Source organism: Heliangelus exortis, chromosome 2 (genome assembly GCF_036169615.1).
Source record: "Heliangelus exortis chromosome 2, bHelExo1.hap1, whole genome shotgun sequence".
NCBI lineage: Eukaryota > Metazoa > Chordata > Aves > Apodiformes > Trochilidae > Heliangelus > Heliangelus exortis.
In genome coordinates this window covers 42,790,776-42,814,684 of record NC_092423.1, presented here as the reverse complement: position 1 = coordinate 42,814,684, position 23,909 = coordinate 42,790,776, and the positions used below count along the sequence as shown (strand labels likewise).

At 35.0% G+C, this 23,909-nt stretch overlaps 1 protein-coding gene across 10 annotated transcripts in view; it reads right to left on the bottom strand.

Annotated features, from left to right (window-relative positions):
* SNX13 (sorting nexin 13) overlaps nucleotides 1-23,909 on the bottom strand; it is a 64,642-nt gene that overhangs the window by 30,311 nt on the left and 10,422 nt on the right. For 5 of the 10 annotated variants that reach the window (XR_011724286.1, XM_071735769.1, XM_071735773.1 and 2 more), the window contains exons 2-9: nucleotides 14,011-14,117; nucleotides 9,438-9,540; nucleotides 5,448-5,537; nucleotides 4,793-4,914; nucleotides 2,320-2,441; nucleotides 2,061-2,162; nucleotides 1,261-1,349; nucleotides 769-852 (exon numbers count right to left, since the gene is read on the bottom strand). Coding sequence is in view for 6 of the 10 variants with exons in the window: in XM_071735769.1 (XP_071591870.1) it covers nucleotides 769-852; nucleotides 1,261-1,349; nucleotides 2,061-2,162; nucleotides 2,320-2,441; nucleotides 4,793-4,914; nucleotides 5,448-5,537; nucleotides 9,438-9,540; nucleotides 14,011-14,117 (819 nt within the window). In the remaining 4 variants the exon portion in view is untranslated. Of the gene's footprint in view, nucleotides 1-768; nucleotides 853-1,260; nucleotides 1,350-2,060; nucleotides 2,163-2,319; nucleotides 2,442-4,792; nucleotides 4,915-5,447; nucleotides 5,538-9,437; nucleotides 9,541-14,010; nucleotides 14,124-23,909 lie in introns of those variants that run through there. The other 5 variants (XR_011724283.1, XR_011724285.1, XR_011724284.1 and 2 more) reach the window with 2 other exon arrangements.

The window sequence follows — 23,909 nt, the reverse complement described above, 5'->3', positions numbered from 1 at the left end:
AGGCAAAAAAGTAAACTTGATTCATGAACATTAAGGGATCATAATCTGTAAGAGCAAGTTTTAAATTGCCTATCAAAAAATTTAGTAACATGAGTTAAAGTGTGACTATTCTATTTATCTTAATTTTCACTATACGCTACTACTTCAAAAAGTTTGGAGCTTTTTTTTGTTGCAGGTGCATTAAAAAGGTGTCAAAGTAAAGGCTTTGTTTCTTCCAATTCCCATAAATTATTAAGGATTACCACAAATATCCCTAAAACAATCACCCTGAGATTCCTTAGCATTAACACAAAACAATCTTACAGCTTTCCATTCTGGAGGCCTCTGAAGTTTTAAAGGACACATCATAAAAAAAAAGTCCAGGAAAAAGAAAAATCTTCCAAGATTACTGCTATACTTTCTTGAAAGCCAAGTAAAAGAGGAGTCAACTTCAAACAACGTCATGCATCTGTCCTCCCTCAGTCAGGCAATTTTTGCCAAACAACCACAAAACATAGTACAGATAATGCAGAGTGTGATATGTGTGTGTATAGATGTAAATGCTGTATGGACATACACAGAGATGTAGAATATTTTATATATACACACATATAATATTGTATTTACATTATATAAATTTAATAAGGCATCCAGAAGTTCGCTATCTCTACCAATATATCAATTTGGTAACTTTTCTACCAGATATCTATCTGCCATGATACAGGAAACACAAATAAAATATAAACATTTTCTGTAAATATAACTTATTTTAAACGTTGCATATCTTACCATCCGTATGACATACTGATTAATATAATCAGGATCACTAAGCTGGTTTATTAATGGAAGAAGAATTCCTCGGGAGAGGATTTCCTGAAGAACAAAAAATAAATTATTGTATACATTTATTCATGAAGCTAACAGAACATCAACTATTAAAAAGTCACTGTGTACAGGCTAAATAAAAGGACAGTTACAGAAAATACTCAATAGCCATTAGCATATTACCTTCCAATTAACATTAAAAGATGTTAATATCTCAAGAAAAACAACTTCTATTTTATTATGCTTTTCTAATGCTGCTAGAGGTAAAAGAAACTTTAAAAACATTTCACACGAGCTGTTCTCTGCTATTAAATACTTACCAAGACTGTACAGCATTTTAAATAACCTAAAATTAAATTAGATAAATTGTACAAAATAAAAAGTGCAGTTCAGATCTAAAATGTTTTATGACATTAAACCAAAGATTTGGATATGGCTTTTACAGTCTGCACTTACCCTGACAAAGTATCGCATGATCTTGTTCTGGAAGTCTCCAGGAGGTAGCAATATATACAGTAAAACCTCACACAGATCCCTTAGGAATCCTAAGTGGGGGAGAACCAAAACCTTCAGCACAATCTTTGTATTATGCTTTTTCACATATTCTCTGATATCACAAAAATCAACAGCTAAAGCCTTAAAATCAAATTCAAATATACAGCCATATATATTGTTATAGTCCAAGCATCACAGTAACACCTTTCAGACTGAATATAAGCAGTACCAATGTAAACCTGAGACACATCTAGAGTCTCAAATCCAAGACAAACAGAGGCTAAATTCTAAGAACCAAAAATCTAACTGCAATTAATCAAATTTTTTAATTCCAATTTCCCTTATTTAACATATGTATGGGCTTTTTTCCCCTCCTTCACTATTTACCTAAAAAAAAAATAAATTGATTTTTTAAATTAAGAGAATGGAATAATAATCATTACCATCATCATCACAACAATAAGGAAGGTAGATCTAACAAAAAGCAGTAAGAATCTGTGAATCCATCTCCTGTCTCATAAAAAACATCTATCTCAAAATTCTTCCACTGAAAAGAGGAGTAGATACATACATACAGACTTCATTATAATGACAATATTAGTATATACAAAGTAGAGGAAATATGCCTGTATATAGCAGATAATCACAATTTGAAAATGACAAATGGCATACTATGATTTCAGTATATTTCATACTCTGAGCACAATTGTTAGTATTTTAATTTAGTCTGTGATATTAATATAACTTCAGAATACTGAGACCTTCTTCATCTTTGGGAGAAGTGCAGACTAGATCACGACAGACTTCTTTTTCCATTTCAACTTCGACCTCAAAAAATGTATCTATAAGTTCCTCAGCTTGGTCTACATAAAAAAAAAGAAAAAGAAAAAGAAACATACTTTTCTGTAAAGGTTAGAAACTTGACAGTAAGGCTGAATTATAAAATAAAGCTAACTATATTTTACACATCACAATATCTCCCTACTCAGACTCAAAAAAATATTTAAATCATTGCATTACCTTTCATCTGATCACCTTTCTCTGCTATTCTTTGCTGAGCTTTTCTAAAAACTCGAAGATGAGTGCCAAAGTCATCAACAAGTCGTGTAGTGAAATAAGGCTGCCAGTCTGTTTCCTTTGACCTACGAAAAGGACACCCATGAAAATCACTTCTTTTATCCTGAACACAAAGAACAGTAATACATTCCTACTTCTCCTTCCTCCCTGACAAGAGCCACACTTGTAGTAAACATGGAAAAGCAAATAAATAAGTCTCCTAATGGCCTGTCCACTGAAAACAAATCAAGTACCATAACACCAGTCTCGCACAACATTTATGCCTTTTTTTACTCTAAGGTCAGCATTAGTATCTGGAATAGGTTTCTGATTCATGACACTATCAAGTATCTGTGAAAAATATTTATATATATATTTATATATATATGTATAGTTTACAACCTAAAACTAAAAATACTACACGGGTCTTTTTCAGGTGTACCTTCTACAATTTTGGAAAGCACCAAAACAAAACCTAAACAAAGTTATTTCAGTATACACGAGTGAGAAAACACACATTTCACTCGAAGCTACAAGTGACCTCATGTTATCCTCAATTCCTCAGGTTATGTGAGAGGCAATTAGCATGAATCTCTGTCAATGCACATGGGTTAGCATCAGAAAATAGAGAGCTAGATTTGCATAAAACTGTGGTGGTATGTAAAAGTTGCAGAGATATTCTTATGATGTCCATGCCTTAATAGCTAAACTGAAAAGGCACTTGTGGGTTGTAGGTTTAATGAAGCTAGATGTCAGTGATGGCTTTTCCTCTGCACTAAGTATTCAACTACCTGAATTTTCTCAGATAGAGACAGATATGTACCTCAGAATCCTTCTAAAACACTTTCTTATATGTGCTCTTTTTTCCCCTCGAAGAGGAAGGGGATTCCCAGAAAGGGGATAAGGAACTGTGGAAGAGAGAGAAGCCTACTGCAAATCTAGATGTAGAAATACAAAGCTGTCTCAAAGGGCAGTCAATCAAAACCATCTATAATTCAGATCCACCTTCTGCACAATCAACAAACCATAAAGACACTAGGTGGCAGCCTAACATCATTCTCCCAAAAACACAATTCGGGGGGGGCGGGGGGGGGAGATAAATAAATGTAACAGCCCACTGCATTCAGTCTATCCAGAAGCTCACAGGGTACATGAAAGTGATGCTACTAATCTAAGATCACTACTTATGTCAAGCTACAGTAAAAAATATACTGGACCATTTCCTCTTAATAATGACTGCTCCAGACCTGTGAAACCAATTTCATTTGTACAGAACTGCACAGAATTGGTGGCTACTTTTGAAGAGCTATAGTACTGCAGACAAAAAAATACTATAAAGTTGACCTGCTTTGACACAAACCCAATACTTGACACTGTTCAATGAAATAACTTTGCCAGACCCACAAAAACACTGAAGTTGAGTAGCCAGGTCCATTTCATTTAAGCACAGGATTGCTTGTTGTAACAAGCTTTATTATTCACTTATTATTCACTATTTCCAACACTGTTTCCTATGATTTCCATTATTTCATAATCAGTAAGATACTATAATGAATTTTTCCTATCTCCATATTTAGCCCTCCATCTTTGACCATTCTTGTGAGAAAAGCACACTGATCTACCTTTTCAAATCAACAGAGGGAGGATATAAAACCACCTCAAAATTGCTTAGAAATTTTTATATTTAGGTGACCCTTTCTCTAAAGGGAAAAGAGGTAAATAAAAAGAAAATCAGCAGAGTAGGATGAACACCTGAAACCATTACTTAAATAAGAAGATGGGTATAAAGGCATTTGGTACCAGGCCTGAGAAATCAGCTATACTAAAGAAGATAAACAATTTCCCAAACAATTTCCTCCCCTGACTTCATGCTACTTGCTTAAAATAGGAAAGAAAAAAAACAGGAGAATTAAAAAGCTATTAATTTATTCTGAACCAACCCTAATTTTAAAAAAGACATAGTTTTGTTCTCTAGAATACCATTCCTTTAAAAATACTCATTGTTCTTACATATTGAAGAGCAATACCACTTTTCAAGTTACCTGAGCAGATACATACATTTGAATGGAAGGCTTTTAAGACAGACCTACCTTAGGAATAGCCCTGTTTATATGAAACAGACCTGCTTATAAAAAGGTGATGATTCATTCAACTCTAGGCTTATGTTACAGAAGAAAAACAATTTGGTGATTTTAGACATAAATCTAACTTTTTCAAGAGACCACAACTACAAACATCATCTCCATTCGTTCCTTAAGGGATCAGAGAAAGACTGTAGTTCTTGCATTACAATCTTGAAATTTTAGGTGCTCTTTCTGTAACATGTACTGAACTATGCCAATAGGTAAACCTCATTATGTCTCTCCCATCAGACAACCCACAGAGGTATTTTCCACTTGCTCAGACAGTGTACTGATGTAAATACAAAGAATCTTACCTGGCAGAAAACTGAACAAGTGCATACTGAAGAGCTTGCCTGATTTCCAGAAGAAATGATTCATCATCACTTAGTGTGTAATACCAATACTGCACATAGTCTCTCAGGCAAAACTGGATTACCTGAAATGGGAAGAAAAAAAAAAAAAAAAAAAAAAAAAAGATGAACTAATAAACAAAATGCAACAAAACATAAGCAGCTTTTTTGAGCCCAGTAATGCAACAGAGGTCATTTTGAAAGGTTAACATAGTGAACCCCCCTTTACCATTATGAAAGTGTGAATGAAACAACACAATTCACACAATGAAACCTCTTTGTCACAGAATGTCTTTGGTTGGAAGAGACCAAGATCATCCAGTCCAACCTTTGACCAACACTGTAAGCTCAAAACTAACTATATCCCTAAGAACCAGGTCCACACACCATTCATATTGGCTTATATGCATTCATCACTGCAATGCTGAGAAGCTACAATATACAGAAAACACTCAAATATTACCAAATATCCTGAGTCCTCCCTCAGAGTTTTTTTCACTTACTACTCCCAAGTATTAAAATATTTCTCAACTTTTATTTGTCTCTGAACTACTTAGATACTACGTAGTCATTATCTGCAAAAATAAAAATAGATAAAATAGTCTTGGTTAGAACTTACCTGTTGCAAAGGTTCATCAATGATGTTTGCACCTGTCAGTCTTCTGTCAATCTTAATAGGTCTGGCTTCACGTTTCATTTCTTCTATGCACTTAAGAGAGATTAGAAAATGTAACTTGGCCAGGTTTTAGCTGTAATTAAATATCACTCTACTGCACAGAATATGCATACTTCCAGTAATGACTTTATACAACATTTTCCCTATTATTGTAATTTTTAGAGTAAGGAAGATAAAATCATAAAATCATAGAATGATTTGGGTTGGAAAGGACCATTAACAGTCATTTAGTCCAATGACCCCTGCAGAGGGCAGGTTGCTCAGAGCCCCATCCAGCCTGGCCTTGAATGTTTCCAGGGAGGAGGCATTCACAACCTCTCCAGGCAACAATCTAATCTCCATTTTCCACCATATAGTAATTAATGCTGGAACTAATCTGAAAAATTACTTCTTGCTTACTGTAAAGGAGCAAGTTTGCTAAAAAATAGATCAGAAGGAAACAAAACAGAAATTATTATAATAAGTGGGATAGGGGGACACTACAGCAGCACAAGTTCCCTTGTGGGGAAGATCTGAGTTCCAGACTTTATTATAAACTTCCTGTTGCAATCTCAGTTAGGTAGCTGTTCAGCTTTATTTCCTGTCCCCTCTCAGTTTCTTTGTCCATCTGAGTTTATGATATATGCCAGAAGAGAAATAATGATTTTGAACCATCACTATTTGACAAGTCTCTAAAAAGTAATTGAAGACAGAGTAAAAAAAATATTTTATAGAAGGACTCAGTGCAGTTAGCTCCAAGACTCCAGAGGAGACTTTTGTTAGGTGACACAGAAAAAATCCACCCTCTATCATTGCTTCTCTGAGAGGACTAACAGTGTCTTTCTACAAACTCCAGATGAAATGTGCAATAAACCCCTTTATTTTTTCTAGAAATAACCTAACCACCTACACCATTTTTAAAAGCACATTATTTTGTTCTCCATCTAGAGAGAAAGTTATGACTGTACTGGAAACAGAAGAACTGCCAAAACTATAAATGAAAAAATTATAAACCATATGTCCAGTGTTTCCATTCTATGTGACTCTCCTTAAGTATTTTTCATTCAAACCAGTTAACAGGGAATGGCAGTGAAATATGTAAGGCCAGAAAACATTCCTCCCCTTACTTAACCAACTCTATCACAATACAAAAATATTTCATTGTAAAAATCCATGTAATGTTTCCCTTTTAAGACAAGAGAAGAGTTCAATGCTACTTTATTATGAATAAAGTTGACTCATTCAAACAGCACATCAGCAATATACTAATGAATGGGCAATATATTTGTCTTGATGGTGTGGAAAATACCAAAAAAATTAAGAATGAAACAATCAAATATTTTTACTAATCACAGCATACTTAAGATTGCCAAACAAAATTTATTAAGAGAGTTTTGAAGTTTGAGGATTGCCTGCATAAAACCTCATTTGGAAAGCATGAAAAAAAAAAAAAAAAAGCAGGAAAAAAACCCCAAAAACAGCAGCCACAAGAAAAAGAAGTCTAATCCCAATTTTTAAACTTTCCTGTAAGTAAACGAAAACCAAAAAAACCAGAAAGGTATATAATCTTCAAATTTATATAACTATTTCTCCTCAATGTGAGGTGTTTGTTATGTATTTGTTAATAGGCAGCAACCACGGAACCTTCTGGCACTAAATCCTATGCTGCAGCTTAAGAGTCTCCTCATTATTTCCATCCAGAATTTTGGTGCATTGGGCTTATAACTGATTTCTCTAAAAGGACGCATTTGAACATACATCTTAGCCTAAATTATCCCCAAATAATTAAAAAAAAAAGACAAGACAAAAAAAATCCCACAAAAAAAAGAAAAGAGAAAAAAAAAAAAAAAAAAAAAAAAACACAAAACCCCACCAAAAAAACCAAACCAAACCAAACCAAAACAAAAAACAAAAAACAAAAAAAAAACAAAACAAAACAAAAAAAAAACCAAAAAAAACCACCAGACCCTCAAAATAACTGATAGAACTCTGTCTGTCTTTGGGGAAAAGAGCTTCTTCTGAAGAACCTGTATCATCAGGTTACTTCCCAAAATACAGTACCACAAATTTCATACTGAGGTGAATTCCATCTGTACTTTGTTAATGGAAGAAGTATAACCTATACAGTAGCCATCTGAAAGAATATTCATAATTCTAGACCAATTCTAGACCAACAGTATGATGTTGAAATGATTGCTTTCCAATAAAGATAAACCAGCAGAAATTTAATAGAGAAAATGGCAAATAGGAATCCCAACCAAACCACATATTTGGTTTCTGATTAGGACTCATCCCTTCTTGTATTGCTACTGAAGAGCTCAGTTAAACTAGCTAATGCTATTTTCATACAGTGGCAAAAAAAGAAATTGAAAACACTATTGTAAAAGACAAACATTTTAGTTGGAGAACAACCTCAAGCAGAATTTCATATGCCAGCTCAAATTAATAAATTAATACTATAAAAATTAAAATTCAGAGACTAGTTAATACAGGTCAGTTGAGGAAAGTGATGTGTCAATAATCTACATGACAACCAGAAGTCAAACTACTGAATTTGGAACTACACAAAAAAAACCTCACATCATTTTATAAAGTAACAAGGGCATCATAGGAATTGAGCTCAAAAAAGCAACATTAACATAAAACGTTTCAGTAATGTAGAAGAAATATGAAAGACTGGAAAACTTCTTGTAAATCTGCTCTCAAAACACTCCACAATCCATATAATCTACATATTAAAATCTATCTAGAACCTTAATCATCTAAAATGAGGTTTCATGAATGGAACAGAATTATTAGCTGATTAATGACTCACCCTTTTTCAGCCTTAAACTGTTTATTTTCATTTGGACCAGTGACATCAGTTAATGGGTTAGAATACACCTACATATCAGATTTATCTCAACAGATTCAAAGACTTAAGTGAAAAAGCCACTTACCAACTGAGCTATGAACCAGTTCTGTGTTTAGAAAACACGCTACTGAATCACAGAATAAACTATGTGCTACTCAGAGTTAAACACATACCCCTTTTTACAGACAATATTAAGGGTAGCAACCTGACAGCTAAGAAAGGGCAAGCTCTTTCAGTCAAAACATGTCAGATAAAACATACCTAGCAATCTTTGGGTTAAATTGTCTTCTCTTCTCTATTCTGATGAATGCAAACGGTTTAGGTCAAGATACATCTAAACTTCTGAGCTGTCAAGATGTATTAGTTCATAAACTAATGGAATTCCTATAAATTCTACCTCTTGACTATTAAGAGTTTATTCTGTACTGAACAGATACAATTTTATGCAATTAGGAACCCTGAATTTAGGTCCATCAAAATGTGTCTGTTAGGAGTTCAGAAAAAAAAAAAAAGTAAAAATCTGAAAAGGGGATCCCACTGCTGCCAAGGACAGCCAAAAGTAACAACTTCCACACCCCTGAAGTACTGTAAGTCTAAACTTTATTACATCTTAATCTTTTTGATTAAGCAACTTTCTCACAACAAACAATCATAAGACTAAAAACTGGAGACTACAGATCCAGTGATGGAAGACTCCTGAACAGTCATGACAATCTCCCAAGAAAAAGCAAGGAGGAGACTTCTGACAAAAAAGAACACCACAAACAAACAAAAAAAACAGCATAACACACACAAATAGCAGAAAGTAATGGTTTAGTAACTCTCTCACAGATAATATTAACATCTTACTCATTTCTCATAATGAAGCCAGAAACAATATCTGAAACAAACTTTCCATAAATGCTTAAAAAGGTTCTACTTCAAAAAGGAAAAAAACTTGCAAATCACTTGCAATGTGAGATGACTCAAAACATAAAAGCAGGCTCTTTTCCCTTGGGAAACAGGTACAATTCTTAGGTTAAAATGAAGTATTCATGTCATTCTAATTTTTTGAGTTATAAAATTTGATCTAAAAATTAAGACCAGTAAAGTCTCCTTACCTTAGGGATCCCAACTGATGTACAAGGAAGAAATGAATGTTCACACTGTTCAAGGTATTTTTCTGAGTTGTTTTTTCCAAATAAGAGAGTAACCACAAAACCCCTAAAATGGAAAAAGACCAGACAGCACTGTCATCATTTCCCCCTCTTTAAAAAAAAAAAATCTCACAGCACATTATAAAGACAATAAATGACAACACTGTTTACTCTCCTAGCACAGTGCTCTTTCAGAGTACAGAGTGCCACTCAAAGTAACTGAGACAGTATGACATTTCCCTGACCTGTATTACTAGTCTTGATATATTCTTACCACCTAACAGATATATAGCTCAGTGTATGCTACACAGTCTGCTGCACAAGAAGAACCTGTGATGGCATCTTACCTATACTCACAAGTATTAGTACACAGAAAGGGGGGCTGATATATAAGCTGCTCTGGTTGTATTTATACAAAGATTCTTTTACTTTGCCACTATGAAGAAATAAAGTATTTAGAGATATTTAGGCCACTGCATTGTCACATAAGCCACAAAAGCACAAACCAGGAAGAAACCGATGTAGAAAGTGTAGTAACTAAGTACTGACTGCATATGCTCAAACAAGAAGTTTTTCAACTGGGGATTCATTTTAAGCTGCATGGGAAATAAAACTAACCAACCAAACAAGACAAAAAATATCCAAAAACAAAACAGTACTCCTGTCAAGCTGCATAAGAATAAAGGAAAATGTCTAAAGCATAACACAGGTCAAACAAGTTATTGGGTTTTTTGGGGATTGCGAGATTTTTGGGAGCTGAGTCTTTTGGGGCTTTTGTTGTTTTGTTTTTATAAAACCTATATAAATGCACTCCTGAGCCATTTAGGATTTCAGATCAGAAATTCATTACCTTCTTCCCTCACAATTCTACAATGCTATTTAAATTATGACTTAAAGTTAAGCAGTACAGCAGTTAATTTTATTACTGTTCTCTATATGATTTAATGAAGGCATAAGGGAAAAAGAAATCATTACAAGTTCAGCCTTGCCACAACAGCAGTAATTTATTTACAGCTTATGACATTAGGGCACAAAAATACATAAATATAAAATCGGTTTTACTAAGCAACAAATGAAAACATAAAGAATGTGCCAATTATATCATAATCAAACTATGTAGCCTTTGAAAATTCAAGTATAAAAAAAAAAAAGACAACACAAAGTTACTGCTGATCCAACCAGCCTTGGGATGGCAAAACATGCATAGCTTTTTAAGCTAATTTCAAAGCATTCAATTTAAAGGCCAGCTGACCAACATTTGTGACCACAGGAATTCACAAAGTTATTCCACGCTTGAAACATGCTGAAATAATGCATTCTATTAATACAGATCACCACTTATATATGATGCTCTTACTTATATGATTAGAATAAAATTCTTAACCAAGGTAAAATACGGCATATGAAGATTTTAATTCTCAAACTGGGAACCATTCTTTTTCAGTCCTCCAGAGGCTCTTTTATTTAGTAGCAAGGAGGTGGTCACCTTTACTTGAAAAAGTTTGTGATGAAAAAAAAAAAAAAAAAGCAGCTCTACACAAAATTATTATTAGTAGTAACTTGATATTGTGTACGAAAATTTCACTTGATACTGAGTTTCTCACAGCCATCTTTATCTGCCAAACATGCACTTCATACATATGAGGATGTAAATGGTTTAACTGTTCTTCTGCTCCAGATACTTCCAGACAGCTTTATAATCACAACAGTAGCATAATTCAGTTCAAGGACAAAGATTCACTTGCAAAAATCTCAATATTAGTTTTATTATGCTAGAAGTTAATGGTTTTTGGCTTGGGGATGGAGGTATTTTGCTGCTTCCATTTTAATTATTAACAAGTTTGTTTTTTCTTCTTCTATTTTCTACCACTTTTCTATTGGAAAATTCAGTCTTCCTTAAAGAAAACAGTATACCTGAAAAGCTGGCTTTTTGGCCTATAATCAGTTTTAACTTCAAATATGTACCAGTAATTCAAGAGTAGAAGGTAAGAAAGGGAAATAACTAGCTACAGGTTATACATCTGTTTTCTGTCAAATGTTATGATATTCCTAAAGTTAATCACTGATTAAAAACTACTAACATGCTACCAAAGTAAGCCTCTGTAGCATAAAATTTAACATATATATATTGATTATATATATTAAATAAATTTAAATTTAATATTCTAATTTAAAATCTTGTGTGCATTAGAGAGGTATAAATTGCCTGACCATTCATTGTAAATACCCATCTAATTCATCAAGAGCATATTCAGTGCAGTAAATTAAGAAAAAATTTTAGTCTTTTCTCTAAATAGAGCAGAAAAAGGAAAAGATTATATTTATTAATTTTGTTTTAACACAGGCTATTGGAAGACTAGCTTTTCACAAGGAGAGAACAATGACAGGACAAAGGTGACAGAAAATTCAAAGTCAACAGATTTATCATTTTCCAAACAAGTCTGAAAAGTAGCAGCCTTAGCTGAATTCTTGTGAAAGTCAAAAAGCATCTTCAGAATGGTTCCCGATTTTGTCAGCAGTTAGAATCATGAACATAAGATGCCAGTCACATGACTATGAATGTGATTAAGTATCAATATTTATATTTTATGACACAGCAAATTTCTTTAAATGGCCAAGTAACTGGTGGTCCAAAAAATTTCCTAGAACGGTGGAAAACTATGGCTTTTTGCAGATCAGCTCCAGATGAGCCTATGGTAAGCATGAAGAAAAATACTGTAATCATGAAACAAAACTAGATTTTTATTTTCTTTATTTATATACATAGTTATGCTACATAATTGTTAATTATAAGTGAAAAAGTACTTTAATTAGTTTGTTTGTTTCTAAGAGAAACAGAACCAAGTACTTTGAACAACTTCATGAGAATCAATTAAAAAAAGAAAAGCAAGGAGGAATAATTGAGACATAAATCTATTTGACCTAGTTAGCACTCATGGATCTGAATGCTAAAATTTAAAGTAGTTGTGTCACTTTGAAAAAGAAGAACAGTGTGAAAAAGGGCCAGATCACAGCCTTAGTCAAGAAGATTTGTATGTTGAAGTAAGGAAGTAATGACATTCTGCTGGAAGGCAGATATATACTTTGATACATACTTTGTATGTATCTAGATAAATAAACACATAAAACAAAGATGAGATACAAATTCCGCTTTAACAGACACCCTGCCACAATATTAATTTATTCCTAAAATGATAAATGTTAATTGACTAGTTAAAAAAAATGAACCAAAGCAGCAAAAGAATCACAGGAAAGAGATAATAGAGCTGATTTGAGAATGAGTGAGCTCAGGCACCAGAGCCAGTCTCAGGGAGGTAAAATGTAGCTGACTTCGGATATACTGGAGTGTGTCTGCCTTGACTGTTAGCTTGGAAAAGCCAGGCAACTGAAATGAAGCATTAAGAAGGGGTAAAGTTTTAGGAAATCAAAACAATGTTTCCACAGTACTTTTCATTCAGCTGAAGTGATAATACAAAACAGTAGATGGATGAACTCTTGCCCCTTGGACAAACTCTTTGCCTTTTGCCCTGGATAAGCAGCCAGTAAAACACACCAATTTAACATGCATTAAGACAAAAGCATTTACTTAAAAGTTAGTTTCATTTTAACTAAATTCTCACTCTAGTAGACCAGCTCTTCTGATTTCTCAGAGACAGAATTCTAAGTTTAATATAGTTGAAACTCGTAGCAGCTCTAGGTGCAGCTACTAACATTTTTTGATGACACACAAAGAAATATACACACATTCTGAACAGTATCCAGTAAGGTTAAAAGGCTTCACAGAGAGAAAAAGAAAAATTACAGCTAGCACAAACATCCCATTAGAAGTCAAGCAGATCTTGGAGAGCCTAGAAATGTTACTGTCCTGCAAATTAGTCTTATGAGGACTATTGCCGGAAGACATTTAGACTTAGTATTAAAATTTAAGTGGTTACAATGTAGAAACCATCATATACAATGTAATAATGGTGCAAAAGACTATAAAAAACATTACCTGCTTGCTCCCTTCTCATCTATAGATAAAAGTATGAAATGTCTACAGCTGCTAAACTTATCTACTTGGTCAAGATGCAGCATCATTACACCCATACACACATTTTCCTCATGAATGAAGTATCTTAGGTTGGAAAATCAGACTGTGATAAGGGGACATAATGCCTTAGTAAGAAAATGGGAAAAAACTAACATGGTAATAGCATGAGCTGAAGTTAACACTAGTTTTATGTGAGTACTTGTCCTCCCATTGTAAGCAGAAACTGGGGGGGGTTTGTTGGTTTGTTTTGGGGCAGTTTTGTTTGTTTGCTTTTTGGTTTGTTTTGGTTTAAAATCAGGTATTTTTTTTCCCAGACAAAGGTTACTTAAACACTATTCAACAGCAGAGAAACTTGGCTCGTAAAGAGCTGCTTAGACAGAAATATTAATTACATATAAGTCACTTCAGATTTTCAGAGCCAACTGCTTGTATACATATTAAAACTTTTCTTTCATAATAAATTATTACTAATAATTTACACAAAACATTAAGCAGCATACTTACCCACCCACAAAGCAGAGGATATAAAATGCAAAGTAAAATATAGCGAAGGGTCCAAAAGTTACTAGAAAAAGCACAACGCCAAGACTTCCCCATATGGGAAAACTGGTCTGTAAGCAAGAACACATGAAAAAAGAACAATTAATAAGATATTCATACAGCTTTAAGTCTCTGACGCAGTATTTGTAGTCTCTCTTGATTTAACTAGAAATGAAATGTTTTACTTCATGAAATAAAAAGTGCATTTTAAAAACATGTTGCTATCAAGCTATGTTCTTGGCTACTAGTCCAGATTAGCTAGCAGTACAGCATTCCTCTTTCAAATATTATTACTCAAGATCACTGAATCGTTAAGGCTTGCAAAGACCTCTAAGATCACCAAGTTCAACCATCAACCCAACATCAGCAGCCAACTAAACCACGTCCTCAAGTGCTACACCCACGTTTTCTGAATGCCTCCAGGTTCAGTGACTATCACCTCCCCAGGCAGCCTGTTCCAATGCCTGACCATTTTTTCAGTACATAAATTTTTCCTAATATCCATATCACCTCTATCCCTTCAGATGCAACTATCACCCTTTAAAGCATCCTTTTTTAAAAATCTTTACTCACATTTTGTGCACTTTTGTTTTCTTTAGATCCCTTACACCCCCTCTGAAATTCTCCACTACTTCCCAGAAAAATGTAGACTTTGCACAGAACAGGGAGAAATGAATACAACCTCATCTTACAAAACTAAACATGTAATTTCCCACAGCTATGCCACATTATTTCTTCACTAGATCAAAAAAGTTGCAAAACCAAAAAAGGCATCCTTTTCTCCAGACAAATCACACAAGAGTCGGCAGGTGCAGTAAATATTTAGTGGAAGTTTATTTTTACTCTTTCCCTCAAATAAAAGAGAGAGAAAATTAGAAAACTGATCACTACCTTTAATGATTCTTGCCAAGGAAATTAAGGGAATACAAAAAATATTGGATATATCCAAATAGAGATAAGTTTTAAAATCAGGAAATTTTATATATATGTATACACAGACACATATATATGAAGATCCCAGATTAACATTTTCTTCAGGCAGGCAGCATCACCTTTCTAGAAGAGCCATCTCACTTTATCTAGAGTCTGAGCAGGCAGGTCTGATACTTCGGCAGTGGCAGAGACAAGAGCTGTTTGAAAAGCCTGTGGTGCAGCCAAACTCAAGCACAAGAGCACCTGTGGGGCTGGTGGGATTTTGGCACCAATGTCTAGCATAAAACTGCAGGCAAAACTTCACCTGCACTGGCAGATTCACCAGGAATACGAAAAAAACAGCACAATTCAGGTTATTGTACCAACACAGGTTACAGAGTAAGTGCATTCATATACACATATGTGTATGAGTATATATATATGTATATCTATCTAGATATACACAGATATATAGATATATCTAGATAGACAGATGTTTTATGTACCTATACCTACCTGTATAGAGGGTAATCAAAAAAGCAACGTAGCGAAAACCTGCCTGAACTGAGCTACAGTAGTTTTAGACCTTCACAATACTGCAATGCAGTCACCAAAGTTTATATAAATTTAATTCAATCTAGTCTCTAGTTCAATATGGAAACAGGTTTCAGCCAAGTCCCCAGCGTGTGAATTCAATGATGGCAAGTATTTATAGGCCACCAAAACTGTTCCAGTTCCCAGGTTCTCAACTTTTCTTTTTTTGTTGTCTAATTTACACCTTTCCTAACAGCGATCAAATGGCACCCTGACGAGAACTCAGACAACTGCTATGTCAACAAGTAACACTAAGAAAGTATATTTAAATAAACTCGTCTTGCAGTTTGACATTTATAAAACAAGCAGAGATTGAACACCATATTTGCAGAGAGCCCTTTTTAGCTTTTAATTTGAAGAACAAGGGAAGCTTACCTACAGATCACATTTCTCTAAAGGGAACAATTAAATTTCATCTGTCTTAGGCACTGGATTCAAAAGATCAACTTTCTAATGAAAAAGTCTAAAAGTTCATGAAAAATAATATTAAAAAACTGTTTGATAGGTGTAAATTGTAATCAAAATAACTTGGTACTTCCTATTTTCTTATAAGTTTAATGGAAAATTAAGACAAAATTTTATTTTCTTTCTCTTTAAGGAGTCTTAGCAAGAGATGGAGAAGCTATGCTGGCTTTTTTCTTAGTATTTAAGGCTGGAAAAAATTATACTTGTCTACATATTTATGTGTTCAAATAAAGAACTGCAATTCAAAAACTGGACTGTAAGCAATTCAATTCTCTTTAAGCTGAAAAAGTGCTGTATTAGATGACAGCTAAAATGCTGGAGATTGGTGGTACAAAAAATAAAAAAACTTGGCCACACCTCAGTATTTTCTTGACTCACTAAGTAAATGCAGTAGATAAACTGGTTGGGGGCTATGGAGAAGAGAGGCAAGGAGGACACCAACCTAAAAAAACCTGGAAAATACAACGATTACCTGAGACATGACCTCTCATTCATCTACATTTCAACACACAAAGAAGACTGCTTATATATATACCCTCAGAAACATATTTTAACACTGCTGCAGAGCACTACAAGCAACAGGAAGATACGCACACAAAAGATAATATTCAATCTTGGTCTATTTTTGTTAAAAAGTAAAAAAAAAGTTTCAGCTCTAAATATGGGATAAACACTCTAAATGATATAACAAAATTTAGTTACACGAGACAGTCGGATGCATATTCAGATTTAGATGAATGAATAACTAATAATGAAAGTTCTCTAATAGATAAAACAGTGACCCTTTGTCCAACTCTAGTTTTGTAATTTAGCATATGGCTACAGAGATCCAAATCTCATTTGGTATTTTAATAGGATTTCTTAAAACTTGCACAACTAGGTACACTGCAATAAGTACAACAGATACTGGTTCAATTCTTAGATACTTTAGATGAGTGGTTCTAAAGTCTTATGGATTTTGAGACATCCAAAGGGATCCAGTCACCCGCATGGTTCCATTTAGGTTGACTGTAAATAAAACTGCCTGTAACTTCACACTTCTTAAAGGGACTTTAGCAGTGTAACTCCCAGAAAAAAATGAGAACTTTAAACAAAAATCCTTTAACACGTCAAAGTCAGCTATTAAAAGCAAAAAGAGTTCAAACATGACACAAATATGACTATGCATCTGGTCAGCATGGAAACAGCTCAACTACTTAAATACAAATCCCACTTTTTACAACTTACTTCCAAATAAGCTTTATTTATAATGTCAGCTTTTTAGAATTCACAGATTTACTGAAGCTCTGCCTAGATTTACTAAAGTTAACTTGAGAGTGAATGCTTGTCACTCTTGACAGAAAGAGCAAGCCAGACTTCTGAAGGGATGGTACAATGCTGGCATTTAAGTAGCAGCTATCCAGACCTTATGAAAGAAGCTGACATGCCCTGTGCTGGAAGGGCAAACTCCCAAGGATAAATTGCCACACTGTCTGAACACACACACACGGGCACACAGGCAACTGTTCCACTTCCTAAGTTCTATCCCCTTTTCCTTACCATCACTACAAATACTGTTAGCCCCACCAGCACCATTTCTTAGCTTTGATGTCTACAGTCTTAAAAAGATTTCTGCAGTGTATTAGTAAGGTCATAAGCAAAGGCCTAACATCATATTCACAGTAATTTTCTTCACGTGATATGGAACTGCTTTAGTGAACTAAACCGTGACTGAACCAAAAGGCTGCCTGTAAGCCCAAACAGACCACTGAAGAGCCTCATCAGGTAGAAAAGACAAATCAAGGTGAATATTCAAGTGAATAATCATTCAAGTGAATATTCAAGGTGAATAATCAAGTCTATCACCTCTCAGCTACACCTAACTTGGATTTTTTTGGCTAGACATTGAATTTTTCCCACTGAATGTTTTTTCCACAGTATACAGCCAACTACTAGAAGTAATAAATAAAGAACTTGCTTTCTTGTACACATCTCCTTTTCCTTTCTTTGGCTTCTGTTTTCTAATAAATGCAGCCTTTTGATGATTCCTGTTGCACATTATTATGGCTGATAGTGCTAAGATTATGCGGCCTTACATGACCATTCACACACAAGGCTTATGTAAATCCACAAGATTCACTTCTTATAAACAGTGTGCTAAGGCCAATCTCAAAACAACAGTTTAAGAGAAGAAAAAAATTCTATAATTCAGTATGCATAGTTACACATAACAATTTCCAAATTACCAATTAGCTGGAGAGTGTTGCAGGCAAATCAATGGCAGAGTGGCACGGATCTAATCACAGAAAACTTCCATGTATCAACCACAACAGCAATGAGTTAACTCCAGTAACAAACACAACTATGTCTTACCACAAAGTAGCTTCCATAGGTTTCTTATTTGCTTAATCCATCTGACAAGCTTTCACAGCCCTGCCTCTATCCCATCTTTAAGCAAAATCCACAGCCTTGGTACAGCTTTCCCTAATATGATTCACTAAGTAAAGGTTTGTTGTTTGGATTCAAACTGGTGCTGTCAATTTTTTAACTGCTGCCAGTAAGATTCCTAAGTGTTTCCAGTTTACTGCAAAAAGACTCCTATGCCACAGGTCCAGCCAACAAGCAGACCTTTTCTTCCTACCATCCTCTCTGCCACCAAACAGTCGATCTGTGTGTTCCTGCTCAAAAGGCTCTTAATGCCACTGTCCTCCCACTCCAGCCAGGAGGAACTCAAGGCACTCAGCTTTCTTCATGATTTCCCCACTTGCTCAGAGTAACTGTGGTTTCAAGTTTGGAGACAGGGGAGGAGCAGAAACAGAAAACATCCACACATGAAGGATGGGGCTCTGGAATCATCCACTTGTCAATCTCAAAGCTTCAGCAAAATACTGATTAAGTCTTACAGATGTCCCATCCAAAAGCCCCAAACCACTTCTGAAAATTGCCATTTATGGTTTTTTTCAGCTTGAATGGTTGCAATAGAATAATCTGACCATTAAAAAAACAGGATCATTAAAAAAAAAACAAAACAAAACCAACCGCAAAAAAACCAAACACCACAACATGCTTCTTGCCTACAATTCTTTTACTGTGTATATTCAACTAACTTTGTCCATTAATATTTTTACAAGGGCAGCAGCTAACCTGTCCCTAACTAGGCATTCATAAACAAACTGTTCCTTGCAATCTGGGGCAACATTTTTGGTTTTTTTTAAGTATGATGTTCTGCCAAACATACTTAATGCAACCTCTGGGCTCATACTTAAAAAAAAAATAAATTTCAAGGATTGCATATGCAGTTGATGTCAAGTTTAATTTTGTTAATTCTACACATCTGCCTTTTGACTCCCATTTTTAAATGGAACATGTTCATGCATAAACCTTTCTATAATTAAGGTGAGTGTCATTTTTGTCAGGTGATTAAAAACATTATTTTAGGATACAGATTACTGTCTCTTCACTAGGATGACAAGTAAAATTGGAAAACTGAATCAATCAGAGTGCCAATTTCACCTGCAGACTAATTGTTATGTTACTCTACCAGGAAAAATATTTAACAATTGTGAAATAAGCCATTAACATCTTTGTAGTAACATACTCCTATCTGCCAAAGTTACAGAAATCAAGTAAAAGACATGTCAAGCAGGGTTTTGAAAAGAAGTCTGCATATCACTGTTTCCAACCTCCTCCTTCTTATCTTTTTGCCTTTGTCCTTCCTTAGCCAAAAACACAAAGTAAAACAAAATCCTAAGCTCCATTCCTACTTCCAAACAAGCAGAAATAAGTGTAGTGAATGTACACAAAAATTTACTGCGGTACTTGCAGGAAAACTCCTGGGATTATTTTTTTTTAAAGGAAATTTCTGTAGGCTATTTTAATTCTGGTTTTCAAAGTTCAAATATATTTTTCCATAGCAAGCCTTAAATATTGAAGCATACAGTAATTGTCTTTCCAATAAAAAAATTACACATATAATGCTAAAAACTAAGAAGTTAGGCCAATGAAGTTTCTTAGAAACACAGAATGGTTTGGATAAGAAGGGACCTTAAAGATCATCTAGATCCAACACCCCTGCATGAGCAGGGACACCTCCCACTAGACCAGGCTGCTCAAAGCCCCACCCAACCTGGCCTTGAACACTTCCAGGGATGAGGCATCCACAACCTCCTTAGGCAACCTGTGCCAGTGTTTCACCGCCCTCACAATAAGGAATTTCTTCCTAATATCTAACCTAAATCTACTCTCTTCCAGTTTAAAACCATCACCCCTTGTCCTATCACTACATGTCCTTGTAACAAGTCTCTCCCCAGCTTTCCTGTAGGCACTCTCTAAGTACAGAAAGTGCACTATAAGGTCTCCTGGAAGCCTTCCCTTCTTCAGGCTGAACAAGCCCAACTCCCTCAGCCCATCCTCATGAGAGAGGTGCACCAACCCTCTGATCAGCTTCATGGCCCTCTGAACTTGCTCCAACTCACTCTTCTGGATAAATGCAGTATTCCTGATGATGCCTCCCTGGTAAAGAGGCTGGAAACGCTCCTCTGCTATTCAAGAGCCCATCAGTACCCTCTCTACCTCACCCTCCTCTTCACTCAATGCACAGTTTGTATGGCAAATGGCTTAACTAGTTAACAGCTGGATTAATTCAAGTGGAATCACACCTATTTAGTTTGGCTTTTCCAGCTGCTTCTCAGACTGCACAAGACAGAAAAGTTTTTGGAATCGTTTTCCCCTACCCTCTTGCACTGTTATACAAAGTAGTCTAACAAAGCTCTTAGGGAGAGGCAATAATCTTTCAGCTATTTTCTAAAACCACAACTACTGCACTGTTCTGAAAATTCATGGAGTTAATTTTTAAAAAGTGCAAACCTTTAATTGAAAATACATGCTAATATTTTCTTCAAGTACATAACATTAAAGTACAGTATATAACTAAAAAGTTTAAAAGCTGCTGTGCACGTTAGTTCACTAACGTTTCACTGTTTGTCCAGAGAAACAAATTCCTTTACTAAAATAAGACCTGTTTGCTATAGTCAGAGTATTACTCTGACTATAAAATAAAAATAGAAGAATTATGTTCTGTATTTTGATACAATTGCTTTGTGTGATAAAGCTGATAAAGAAAAAGAATAGTCTTCTGATTAACACTGATGACTGTTCCACCAGAAACAGTAAATATTTTCAACACCATCTTTCTTGTCAAGTGATTAAATCAAAAATTCAGTCTCGATTCAGGAGTCAAGATTTTTTTTTCCTCTCTCACAGCTGCTCTACCAGCTGATCACAACATGAAAGTAGGAAGTGGATTTTTTAATTTTAAACTGACCTTCATTTTACTAACCTTTATTTTCAGTGCTAGCAGCTACTTTACAGCAGAACCATCAGCAAGGGACAGAATTTATTTCAGGTAACCTTATTCTGAAAGTAAAGTAAGTATTTATCTTACTATGAAAAACAAGAGGACACCTTCACAGACACACATACTCTTTCTGGTAACATGCCTGCACTAAAACCCACAGATGAATCATATTCTAGTTTAAAAGTATATGCTGGTTTTGGTCAAATTTAGAAAAATAACTTGAGCATCTTGGGTAACGATGGGACATAGGAGATGCAAGCCCCCTTTCAGCCAATTCCTTAACTATAGATGTGACATACTCAAACTCACTTTTAATATAATTTCAAAGACAGTGATCATCTGCCTTGCATCTAAGCTATTTTAGCCATCTGGACAGAAAACAGACAAACAGGAGCAAAGAACTCTGGATCATCTTAGGTGATCCAAATAGGGCCCAGCATTTTGCTTGACAGGACCATCTAAGGTGATCCAAAGGGAGAAATAAAGTAATCCCTTTAAGTCTAGCTTGAATTCAAGCCAACAAGATAATCAGGACTCTTCTATGCACAGCCTCTGGATAAAAAGATTACATCTATTCCAAGTTTTGCCAGTTCAAAACACTGGAGAAGAGCAGAGAGGAGGAAAATCCCTGAACCTTCATCAAAACAAGAAAAAAGAAAAAAAACCCAGGAACAAAAAACCCTATTCTAAACGGCTAAAAACAATGGTCACATGTTAGTCAACAAAATGTTATTGCAAACTTCACTTGTGATGGCTACTCAAGAAGGATTTTAAACTTTCTACATTCTTGCCTAAAACTGCAGCAAAGACTTAAAAGTTCCTTACACCAATGGCTTCTTTCTTTCACTGGGTAAAGAAATCTGATCCCACTAAATAAATTTAAACAATCAGCAACTTTGCTTCTAGAGCAATTTCTACCAGATAAAATGGCCAATATTTATCTTGGCAGAAATGCATTACACCAGTCCCTCTGTGGAAGAGTCACTCCTAGGAGGCTGTATCTACATTCTCCATCGAATTACAAACTTGTGGGCAGAGCTCAGGGATACTACAGAAACAGTGGCAAAAGACATTTTTTTAAAAGTTTCTTGGTGCCTTAACAGCCATACTTTTGATGGTAGAACTGTCCTCAGTTTTAAGGTCATGTTCCATGGTAGTGTTAACTTCAACTGAGCACCTTTTCTATAAAGCAACTCCACAATTGCTATAATTAGCTCTAAAAACATAATAAACAAGCAAAAATACATACTGATAAAGCATATACTTGAGGAAATCGCAAACTTCAAACGATAACAGCCCCACAAAAGTAGAAAGTGAAACAGAGTGTAAGTGCTTAGTTTTTGCAACCACAAAATTGTCAAAGTAATTAAGGTATAAGATAAAATTCCATAAAATTATGAAGATTTTAGAACTCCACGCTGCAGCAAGATATTGTGCTTTTTTTTTTCCTATACAACATGAAGCAGTCAACAAACCTTCAAATATTATACCAAAAAATAATAAAATTTGTTACCACTTAATAACTTGCTGAGAAGCATCTACAAACATATTACTCTCAAGATCCTCAAAACCAGTGGACAGATGAACCATACTTTTCAATGATGTATCTGCAAGATGTGGACGATACTCTTTCCTGAGAATTGAACTCAGAATAAGTATATATTTCATATATATATTAAAATATGAAATATATAATATATATATTAACTATACTACACATACACACAAAATCCAGGCTCAGAAAACTACATTGAGTTTCTCAGCTGTAATGCCAAATGGTGGCATGACTACAGGCAGCACTGCAAATGGTACTTTTGAATCCAGAAAACCAAAGCTTAACAGAAGGCCAATATAAATGATTTCTTAAATTATACCGGCAGCAGCAGATCTGCAAGAAGGAAGATCCAGGCCAGGAAGAAAGGAAAACACATGCCAATCAGCACCACCTCGGCTCCTAAGATGGTTGAGAGCAACCAAAATGTGTTTACCAAGTAAAAATCATGTCTGATCAACCCAACTGCTTTCTACAATGAGGTGACTGATACCAAGGACAAGGAGGAGGGCTTACATGTTGCTCACCTTGCCTTTAGCACAGCCTTTGACACAATATCCTACAGTCTTCTTGTCACAAAGCCCGTGAGGTATGGGCTGGATATGTAAATAATAAGGTAAGTAAACAATTGACTGGACTGCTGGACACAGAGACACATGATCAGTGTTGCAAAGTTCAGCAGGCAGCCAGTAACTTGGTTGGAACCTTCAAGAATCAATACAGGGACTGATATGCTGTTTATTATCTTCATTAACAACCCGGGGACAGAGTGCATTGTCAGTAGGGTTTGCATAGAATACTCAAACAGAGGTGAATTCTCAACATACTAGAGAGTAGAGGGATGTCAACAGGCTAGAGAAATGGGTTGAGAGAAAACTCATTATTAAGTTCAACAAAAAAACCAGTATAGGCCTGCATCTGGGGTAGAATAACCCTGGGCCACAATACAGTCTGTGAGTCAACTCCCTGGAAACAGCTCTACTGTAAGGGAACAAGGGGCACTGG